General features: G+C 31.0%; 1 protein-coding gene across 4 annotated transcripts; it reads left to right on the forward strand.

The window, feature by feature from the left end:
• Positions 1-3,126: 3,126 nt before the first annotated feature.
• LOC131638606 (transcription factor AS1-like) lies at positions 3,127-6,096 on the forward strand. 4 transcript variants are annotated; one of them, XM_058909170.1, is made up of 2 exons: positions 3,127-3,419; positions 4,644-6,096. In XM_058909170.1, exon 2 carries the CDS (start codon positions 4,724-4,726, stop codon positions 5,801-5,803), a length of 1,080 nt encoding a protein of 359 aa, XP_058765153.1. In that variant the 5' UTR covers positions 3,127-3,419; positions 4,644-4,723; the 3' UTR covers positions 5,804-6,096. The 4 variants fall into 4 exon arrangements, with proteins under 4 accessions (XP_058765153.1, XP_058765155.1, XP_058765154.1 ...); XM_058909172.1 differs by having other exon boundaries at positions 3,127-3,338; XM_058909171.1 differs by having other exon boundaries at positions 3,127-3,338; positions 4,680-6,096.
• The last annotated feature ends 5,700 nt before the right edge of the window (positions 6,097-11,796 follow it).

Consider the following 11,796-nt stretch of genomic DNA (forward strand, 5'->3'; position numbering starts at 1 on the left):
AAAATAATTGATTTTGCAATCTAAAATGACTTAGTAATATGTTCGCTTGAAGTTCACTCCTTAATAATTGTTTCGTACTATAACCATAATTATTTATGCATCTCCATAATAAGTGATGCATGTTGTTCGATGCGGGGTGAACTTACAAAACAAGTACTCCAACTTCTAAGTCAATTTCTGAATAATGGATATGGAATGAGTTATTAGTCAGAAAAATCATACTTATTTATTTGCCAATAATAATATTTATGAGATGGTTGGAATCGAGTCTCTCCAAACTGTGAGACCAGCCAAGAACTATACTCTCTCCGTTTCAAAATGAGTGTCGTTTTAGAGAAAAAAACTGTTTCAAAATGAATGTCATTTTCACTTTTCAAGGTATAAGTTATTGTTATTTTTCCAATTGTGTCCTTTAATTATTACTTTGTACACTACTTCCAATAATTTAATAAGGTTAATATAGCAAAAATGCAATGTTTTATGACACTACTTTGGAGGCCATGAGGCATAGCCTTTTTAACTAAATAGACTTGTAAAAAAAAACCTAAGGCTTTTCTATTTAAAAAATGTGTATGGCCTGACCTGAGCCTATGTAGGCTAGCCTATAGGCCCCTGTTATCGACCTGGCCTATTTCCACCTCTACCATCACCCCATGATCTCTATTAAAAAAGAAATTAAATTTAAAATAAATTAAAAATTCGGCTCTAAAGTAATGACATGTGTCCATTCTTTCATAATAAATAGCATTACTCATTTATAAAATATAGACTAAATCAACAACATATTTAACATTATTTTTTCATGCAAATATTAGATACACCAAATAACATACAAATTATTAAGTTGATATATAGTTCAAATATAAAATTAATACAAGCACACTACACATTATTCAAATAGTTATCATTATTCAAATAGTTATTTAATCTATTGTTCCTACAACAAATCAGCAACCTAAGATATGTAGTATCATTTTGAGGTTCAATTTCATTAAAATTTATTTCCTTTCAGTTTTTCTTTATAGATGTCTTGTTTCTTTTACACAAATGTTCTGGGGTTATACACGTCTTAGACAAATGTCCTTTCTTTATGTATCTATACCATAAATCATCATGATTCCTCGAGGGACCCTCATGGATATAATTATCCCTATCTTTACGATTCATACTAGTAATATACCCGTGCGTCCGCACAGGTAAAAATTATTTAGTAGTGTAAAATTATATTGCAAATTTAGAATTATGTTTATGTATGTTTAGCTGTTTGATTCTAATTGGTTGTGTTTCATGACACTTCATAAAAAATTTAATTCACATTTTCAACATTAAAGACAAGTGTAAATGAGTGATAACTCAACACCTAGTAAATAACAAATTATCTTGAGAGTAAGAATGAACCGGTTCTTCAATCATATCAGAATGAAAAGATAAGAATACATATTAATATTTACCATATTTGATCATTAAAAGGGTCAACTTATATATATTTCTTATCTAGATCTAACTGATTGTGTCTAGTGTCACTTTATCAAGTGCAAATTAACATTTATACATGTTTTATTGCTTGGATCTAACTTGTTGTGTCCTATAACATTAAAGACAAGTGCAAAGTTATAATGAGTAAGTTCTAATATGATTTTGAGATAGATATTGTAAAAATCATGACAAAGGTAAATAATGATCTTATGTATCAATGAATATATATATATATATATATATATATATATATATATATATATATATATATATAATCGTAATTCATTTGTGTATTTATATAGAATTGTTAATTAAAATAAATTAGATATTGTGTTGATAGTGTCTCGTAATAAACATAAAAATTTTGACATTTGAAAATAAGAATTGTGTCTCAAATAAAGGTAATGGTTAATTAAAATAAAATAGGTATTTTGTTGATAATGCCCCGTGAAAAAAAATAAAATTTTGACTTTTGAATATAAGAATTTTGTGTCTCAAATAAAGACAATTGTTAATTAAAATAAAAAATGTATTTTGTTGATAGTGGTTCGTCAGTAAAGTAGACATTTTGACATTTGAAAATAATTTTTTAATAATTATGAATAATTTTTTAATAATCATAAAATAATTATGTTTTCGGTTGAGCAAATTTTTAGGTGTTCCTCTTTGTTCTATTAAAAAATATTTAATTTATTAATTTATTTATGGTTAGAAAAATAAAAAAGGAAAAAGAAAATTGAGGAAGAAAAAAATAAAATGAAAATTGTGAAGTCTGTAGAGTGTTTAATAGAGAGAGTGAAAAATATAATTAATTTAATTTGAAAAAGGAGGAAAAATATAATTTGAAATGAGAATGTGGTTTTGTATTGTCAAGTGTCAACACTTTATTGAATAGAGAGTGCGATTATATTGATATGTAAATACTTATATACCCTTTTTGCTTTATAAATTTTAAAATAGTGAAGAATATTTTGGGTAGAATGGTGACATCTTCTGTTAATAGCTAGATAGTAGATTAGTTTGGTCATATCTAGCAAACCTATAATTATTCACATAACCTCGTCCACGCCCTCGATCACAAAAGTGGCTTCGACTGTGATATCCATCTCGACCAAAGTGATAAATATATAATATATATCTAGTATAGTAAAAATTTCTATTAGAAACGATCGTGTTGATAACATGTTGAGAAAAGTCAAATATTTAAATCTAACTTTGTTAATATTTATGAATTAATATGATGATATTAGTTAATAATCTAATTATAATATCAAACTAATAGAAAATAAAGAAGAAAGTAGATATCACTTATTTCTTTGAAAGAAAATTGATATTGTATTTACATGAACTAAAGAAAAATATTTACAATACTAGATTATTACACATCTTTAATAATTTGGCATTATTATTATAAATTTGACATAATATGACAATCTCTATATGAAATTATGAATCATACATATAAATAAATAAATAAAAAAAGAGAGTAGTATAATGTATGGGTTACAGCATTGATTTACCTACCTGTAGTAGTGAGTGAACTGATCATGTGTGTCCCTTATCACTCGCGTGCCCTTTCTTCCTCTCTTTCTCGCACAATAGCCGCTGAATCTGACGTACCTTTCCATTGTATTATCTCTCTCTTGTGGGGTCTCTCTCTTCATGTCCTGTCTTATCATACTTTTCTCTCTCTCTGGTCCATCCTCTCTCTCTCTCTAGTAAACCATGATAAGGTGCTGCCTCCTCCTGCATTACACTGCACCTCGGTTTTCACTTCCTCTCTTTTTTATAAACCCATTTCATCTTCCTCTCTTCTGTTTCATGGACCAGAATTTCTTACCTTCTAGTTAACCATCTCTTAGGTACTCTCCTGCATTCTTCTACTCTTTTTCTTGCTTTTTCTTCAACAAAATCCATCTGGGCTGCTACGAATTTGATAAAAGGTTCATTTTTTCTTCTTTTTTTAGGTTTTTGTTATGTGGGTTGTGTCTTGTTCTTTGTGTTCTTTTGTTGTTCAACTTGTTCTTTTTTTTAACATGTTTTGCATTGTACATGTATGTGTATATATGCATGTTTATGAATTTAGTTCATGTGAATTTACTTTGTAACTAAAATTTTTCAAGTTTCAAGCTCAAATGTGTATGAGTTTAGTATATGTCTGTGTCTGTGTTTAATTGATGTGGTATACACTTTTTGAGTCACTTTCTTGTTCTGTTTTTGAAATTTCAATTTAAGAACTAGTTTTCTAGATATGTTTTATTTCTATAACTAACCCTGTGAAACCATTACTGAAGTTTTTGTTTTGGTCTTTTTCAACTTTTGGTAGGGATTTAATTTATTGTTCTTGATTAGAATGTTACATCAGCTTATGAAACATTCAGAATTTCATGTTTTAATTCAGATTCTCAATGTATGCATATGCTTGTAATCCTAATCTTCCTGTAATAATTTAAATAAATTATTAGTTATAACTACTGTGTTTCCAATACTGGCTCTTTAACAAATTAAGGCCACAAATTTTGAATTGTTTGCTTGGTTTAGCTTTTGGAAGAGTCAAAAGCAATTCTAGAGATGAAAAATTGATTTTGGAATGATATTGAGGTGTTTGGTACTTCTAAAGTAAAATTGATTCTGCCTCAAAAACAAATTCTATTTGGAGCTATAATTTGTAGTTTTTGAGTTCAAAAGTGATTTTCAACTCAATTTTGTATAAAGTTATCCAAACATGAATTAGTTTACATTCAATTCACTTTTATTCAAGTTACTCTTATCCTGAATCAATTTTACATAATCAATTCACTCAAAAGCAATGCAGATTTTTGTTGTCTTAGTAATCAATTATTACTAGAATCTATTTTAGATGATGTAATTGCAACTATACATATTAACTTTAGATATTGGTTTTGCAAAGAATAGATATCATCATTTGTACTTGAGCTGAGAAACTTTAATGCCTAATTGATTGATCCTTGAGAATATGTTTTGTATGCATTGTTTGTTTCTGCTGGATTCTGCCTTGAACTAGTATATGGAGTATCTTTTTCTTGTGTTATTTGTATGACAAATTGATGCAGTTTTTCAACTTTTCTTATTAGATTAATCATTTTCCATTGTTCCTCAATGTATTCACATCTCTCCCTCTTGATAGATTCCAATTTGTTTCACAGTGAATTGATGCATTGAAATTGTCATGAATTTTCCAGAGACATTATGAAGATTTCAAGTTTCGAGAAACTGGCTGTGGGATATGCACTCGGAAATGAAGGATAGGCAGCGGTGGAGAGCGGAAGAGGATGCATTACTACGCGCTTATGTCAAACAGTACGGTCCTAGGGAATGGAACCTTGTGTCTCAGCGCATGAACACACCTCTTAACCGGGACGCAAAATCGTGTTTAGAACGGTGGAAGAATTACCTTAAGCCGGGTATTAAGAAAGGATCTTTAACCGAGGAAGAGCAGCGCCTTGTCATTAGTCTTCAAGCGACGCACGGAAACAAATGGAAGAAAATTGCTGCACAAGTCCCCGGTCGCACTGCTAAGAGATTAGGTAAGTGGTGGGAAGTATTCAAAGAGAAGCAACAAAGAGAAACGAAAGGGATAAACAAAACCGTTGATCCAATCAACGATAGCAAATACGAACATATACTCGAAAGTTTCGCAGAGAAGCTAGTGAAAGAGAGACCTTCGCCTTCATTTGTCATGGCTGCTTCCAACAGTTCGTATCTTCATACCGACACACAAGCAGCAACACCAGGATTGCTTCCTTCATGGCTTTCGAATTCCAACAATACAGCACCTGTTAGGCCGAACTCCCCTTCAGTGACATTAAGTCTCTCTCCCTCGACAGTTGCAGCACCTCCTCCGTGGATGCAGCCTGTACGAGGACCGGACAACGCGCCTCTTGTTCTCGGGAACGTAGCTCCTCACGGCGCTGTTCTATCTTATGGCGAAAACATGGTGATGTCTGAGTTAGTAGATTGCTGTAAGGAGTTGGAAGAAGGTTATCACGCATTGGCAGCGCATAAGAAAGAGGCGGCGTGGAGGTTAAGCCGAGTGGAACTACAGTTGGAGTCGGAGAAAGCAAGTCGAAGGAGGGAGAAGATGGAGGAAATCGAAGCGAAGATAAAAGCATTGAGGGAGGAACAAGCGGTTGCCTTGGATAGAATCGAAGGAGAATATAGAGAACAGTTAGCAGGGTTGAGAAGAGACGCAGAGACGAAAGAGCAGAAATTGGCTGAACAATGGACCGCAAAGCATTTGCGCCTTACAAAGTTTCTAGAACAAGTAGGGTGTAGATCAAGGCATGCTGAACAGAATGGAAGATGAAGAGACAGAGAAAGAAACATCATTTTCAGCATTGTGATGATCTAGTTAAGGTGGCTGTGTCTTTGTTTTATGGTACTTGTTAGTTTTGTTCTTGTCCCCCTATTTGGAAGAAAATGTTACTATAGATGCCTATTAATATTCCTATCTTTTCCATACAACTTGAGAACTTTGCATTTGCATTGGGGGTTGATGCAATGCATAGTTATAGTTATTACATTCATCTTTATATTCATATGCCCTAGTAATGTTTATGTAATGGTTTTTCATTTTTGGGTTTCTTTTGTAATAATCAACTTTATTATTGAGCAAGATGTGTACTGCTATATGATATATGGTTTTTAGGCACTATATTTTATTATTGAAGAAGAACTCTTGTTAAATAAGTAACAGAACACACTCTCTGAGAGTAAAACCCAATACTCCACCTCCAATAAAATGAAGTACTGATTTCCAATTTGTTATTAGTCTCTTTGTTTCAATATTAGTTGTTATAGTATGTTATCCAGGTTATTAGTCTGATTACACATGTTGGTTATTAATTTAATCTATATAAAATATTGATTTATGTAAAGAAAATAGTTGCAACATTCTTTGGATAATATTTTCTTTTTCAATTAATAAAGAGAATGAGGCATATTCATATAATGTGGTATATTCTCTTTTGTATCTTAATATGGTATTTTTATTTATTTTTGTGATTGTTCCTTCCTTCTTGATTTGGGCTGTTCTGTAGAGCCCAATGAAGAAAAGGTCTAATTGTGTCACTTTAAGACCATTCAATCACCCCTCATATATATACATCATTGCGCGGAAAATCAAAAATATGATTTTCACCATAATCTACTGTATTCTTTTTTTATTCAATAATAATTGATTTGGGCGTTAAGTGCTAATCTTGTAGGTCCAATCCACGATATTGTATGAGACATTTGCACCATCGTGTAGAGAGTCTATCTCATCAATTCATTAACAATTTTAGTTCTTGAACGAAATAGTGGTGCCATCGTCGGTGGAAATTCAAATTTTAATTCCTTCAAATTTTCACAATTAGATCTCTTTGTGTAACATTCACATTGAGATGGAGAAATTAACTACAAATCTCATTTCCAAAAGCATCATGAAATCCTCTAATTCAGAATCACCTCATATCTTTGTCGTAGATACAATTGGTGAAGAGCTACCACAATTCTCTTGAATTGACATAAATCAAGATGCGAGAGGAAGACATGTCGATCTTAGGGTTTCAAGACCATGAGAAGGAGGATGGAATTCCTTACGCAACTCTTATGATAGTCGTAAGTGCTACCATAACAAATCACATCGTATCAGAGATCCTCATTGACGTCGGAAGCTCATGCAATCTGATGTATATCAAAATCTTCATGAAGTTAGGCTTAAGTGAACTAGATCTAAAGCCCTGCGAAGCCAAGAATCTCTGAGTGTTTAATGATCCATCTACTCATCCATGTGAATATATAAATCTACCAGATTCCTTTGGATTAGGGAAGAACAAGGGGATTATGGACGTTCGATTCTTCGTGATCCCCTATGAAAGCGTCTACAATGACATTCTTGAAAGTTTATTCCTAACAACGCTAGATGCAGTGGCGTTCACTGTCCACTTGAAGTTGAAGTATCACAACGATGTCGGGCAGCCAGTCGTTATTGTAGCTGACATTAATGAAAAACCCCTAGCAACCACTATCACTTTTGAGAAAAGAAGAAAGGAGACTAGTGGAGCGATCAACGTAGTCGATCTCGATGTTTGGCAAAATGAAGTTATACCAGATGATGAGCTTAATCTGTCTTCTAGAACCAAGAAGAAGACCCTGAGATCGATTCTTGTTAGTGAATTAGAAGTCTTCCAACTCGATGATAATCTGAACCGATTAGTCAAATGCGCTGGCCTACTAGCCGGGGTGAATAAAAACTTAGTTAAATGCTTAAGAGCCAACACCGACCTCTTTTCAATTTCCTCCACGAGATTTCGTGCATAGACCCAAGTGTCCCAACAAAGAAGGTGGCAGTCTCACGAGAAGGCCGGGACAACTACAAAGATGATATATGGCTTGTTGGACACTAACTTTATCTCTGAAGTAAGATAGACTAAGTGGTTATCCAATGTGGTGTTGGTCAATATGACTTCCGGAAAGTGGAAAATGTGCATCGATTACATTGTTAAGTCCAGAGAAGAGGAACTATACGATCAACATCTCACCCACGTATTTCGAACAGTCTGGTAAAATCAGGGTCATGTTTGGGCCTGTGTAACCTGCCCCGTTGCACAGTGCCTCAAAAAATCGAGGACCATAAAATTTCTAAAAATAGAATTAAAAAAATTATATAATATATAAGCTAAATATATTTTTAATAAATGCTTGGTCAACCCTAAACAGATTTTTACAAAATAAGGTTTAATTTACAAAAGCTAAATGAATTATTTTTTTTTAGTATTTTACAAATATTACTTATAAGATTTTGAGTTGATGCATATGTACCAACATTTTGATAAATTTTTTTTTTTTACAAAAGCTAAATGCTTTTATTTTATTTTATTATTTTGCAAAAATTATTTTCAAGGTTTTGAATTGATGCACCAAAAGGAAATATGTACCATTACCTCTAACCAAATTTTTAATAACAAAAGAAATTTTTTATATAATCGATTGAAATTTATAATAGGTAGGGTTGACAATGAATCAAACCAATTCGAAAATTGTTTGAAACTCGGTTCGACAATTAAATCGTTGAACTAGGTTCATGAACTAAATGAGTTGAATATGAGCTAAAAACTAAGTTCGTTAATTAAATGAACTAAACTTGAACTATACATAGTTCGACTCGTTAGGTTCATGAGTCAACTCAATTATATATGAGATGAATTATATTGTTTTTAAGAGTAGGTTTAAAGATTTACTTCAAATCTTAGCCATATATTTTCTTGTATCTAACAATTTTAATTGATACTTATATTTTCAAGTGAGTAAAATATTTCTAAAAATAATTATACAAATAAAATCAACGTCAAATAAATTCAAATCTTATAATTTTATTATATTTTTTGTTTAAAAATATATAAATTTAAGCTGAACTAATTCTTAACGAGTCGAACTGAGTTGAGACAAGTTCGATTCGACTCATTTCCAGACCTAATAGGCCTTAAAGTCAAACTTTGTTCTTGATGTTATTTGTTGTAACCCTTAATTTTATTTCAATTTTTATTATAAATTTCAGATACTATTTATAGGTCATAATTAAATATTAAAAGTTTATCTTACTATTAACTCATTTATTATCAAATTTTCATGACGAAATATAACTCATTATTATTTGTGAAAATAGATCGTTGACATTTATTTTTGCGCAACACTCTCTAACTCAATACACTAAAGATTTGATTTATTTTAAATTGTCTTTAAATTGTCTTTTTCTTAAAATTCTACTTCAATTATTTTGTTTGTTGCGTCATTTATGGCTTGATCTATTGTTTTTATTTTGATTATAAACATATATATTGTTACAATTTAGTTTTTTGACAATATATTAAAAAGTCAGCAAGATTAGTATTGCTTTTAATTAGGTTATCATACTTCAATAGATAATAAAAAAAAAAGGTGCATATGAATTTTCTGGGCGATAGATGTTCTAGTGTACGAATAAGTATGAGAGAAATCAACAAGTGAACTTACTTGACTCGGGTTTCCCAACTTGTGGGACTAGGGATTGAAGGTTTTATGTTGTGATATACAATACTCAAAGCCACTGCAAGTTAAATGGTTAAACATGAAAATTTTGTTCTAACAATCAACATGTCTTTATACCATTTGCATTTGACACATTTAGCTTCTTAGCGATAGATATTGCAGATCTTTTACAAAAAGTCTAGAGGCTAACGGATAACAATGTTATTTTTAAGAGGATGGGTTTTGCAAACCAAAAAGAGTAGTGGTGCAGTTTGTTGCACGTTTGCATTTCTCTTATATATAATCCTTGTTTTTATATATATAAGAGATGCTTCGTGTTTTTAATTAGGGGTCGATTTTTAAAAGTAGAACAGAGTCTCCAAATTGTTGAGATAATCATGGATAGTACAATATAAGGCTTAACTCAAAAAGTGTATCTTTGGGGTTAGTGCCAACAAATTCCTGAGTTTTTATCTGATAGAGAGGAGCATAGAGGAAAAACCTAGATAAGTGTGATGCAATTATCCGATTGGCGGAACCAACGACAAAGAAAGAAATGATGAAATTGAATTGCATGTTGACAGCCCTAAATGGTTTCATCTTGAAGTCGACTCAACATGCCTTACCATTTTATAAATTGTTGAAGAAATAGGCACATTTCAAGTGGAATCCAGAGAATCTACCTTTACATCCCTGAAGTTGACTTTATCAACCTTATTAGTATTAACTTGGCTATCAGCCGAGAATAATATGTATATTTATTTGGCCATGTCCGATGAAAAAGTCAGTGATGTTCTCTTAAGAGAGCTGAATTGTGCCCGGAGTCCACTTTATTTCATCTCCAAAGCCTTAGTCTCCTGAATAAAGCATTGCCTCTCCTTCTCCCTGTCTATGATATTCAAGGTCATTTTAAACATATCATTCAAGTTCTCCAATAAAATGTTTCAAGCACATCGATTCCCTCTACAAATTTTGTGACATCACCTACTCATAATATCAATTATATTTCTTCTACACTTTTGGGTAAGACTAATCTTTTTTGGGTTATGGACACAAGGGATACCCATCATATTATAAACTATTTATTCAAATTTACTTCATGCATTATCATTTACTTTTTTTTTTTAAATTACCTAATGGTAACACTATAAAATCAATTATAAATAGAGGGTTCAACATGAACCCAAGATATCACATTCTTAACCTAACATTCTTATAGATGGTTAAAATAACCCTTTTACTGCCATAACCATACACATCGGGTCTTTGTTTATAGCATCTTTGCTAGCAGGTTCCCTATTGAATTCATCAATAACACAAATATTATCATGTATCAATGATTTAGGGTTTAGAAAAATTAAATAAAAAGTCGTGTTTCTGATTTAAAATAAAGGTTGTATCATGTTGTGAATCCCAATGTCATGCTATACTTCGTCATATCATTCATAAACCGTCTTTGCGATGTGTTTAAATGGCAAAGATAATATAACATTCCAATGTCTCTGCTAAATCATGATTATGGATACCACACTGAATCGTAACCATGTATCCAATATTAAGAAATGATATCGACCAAAACGATCATGTAACCCTTTTAAAACAAACAATTATTAAGCCTCTATTGTTTTAAAATTCCATCTCTTTCACAATAAGTACAATCTTGTCTTTCTTTTCTATTTTCACAGTAGTTGAATCCAATTATACAGTAACTGTATCATTTTGTCATCCAACTATTTAGGCTCGTAATAATGCATTTTTATAAGTTAAAAAAATCTAAAAAAATAATTTAAACATTAATCAATAGTTTCTTTACTTATATATTAAATAAAAGTTAATATTAAAATGATAAAAAAATAGAAAATTTCAAAAGTTAATTAATTTTTACGTGGAGATGTAGAGTGCATAATGTGGAGGATGTGCCATATTAATTGCTCTATCTACTTAATATAAATCCAAGGTTGTCATGATGACAACCTAGGACACAACCCTAACCCTAATTCTTACATGGCATCATATTAGAATCTCAATGCTTATGTGGCATCATATTAAAATTTAGGATTTTTATCACTTTTATTTTAATTCTTCACAACAACTCCAATTCAATACCACAATTAATAATAATATTAAAATAAATAATAATATTAATAATAATATTAAACCATCATTAATAATAATAATAATAATATATTAATATTAAACCATCACTATTAATAATAATAAAATAATATATCTAACTAATAATAATAGTAAAATAATAATAACAACTATAATAATAATACTAATAATAAAATAATAATATAATAACTGACC

This window comes from Vicia villosa, unplaced genomic scaffold (assembly GCF_029867415.1).
Source record: "Vicia villosa cultivar HV-30 ecotype Madison, WI unplaced genomic scaffold, Vvil1.0 ctg.002345F_1_1, whole genome shotgun sequence".
NCBI classification, from domain to species: domain Eukaryota; kingdom Viridiplantae; phylum Streptophyta; class Magnoliopsida; order Fabales; family Fabaceae; genus Vicia; species Vicia villosa.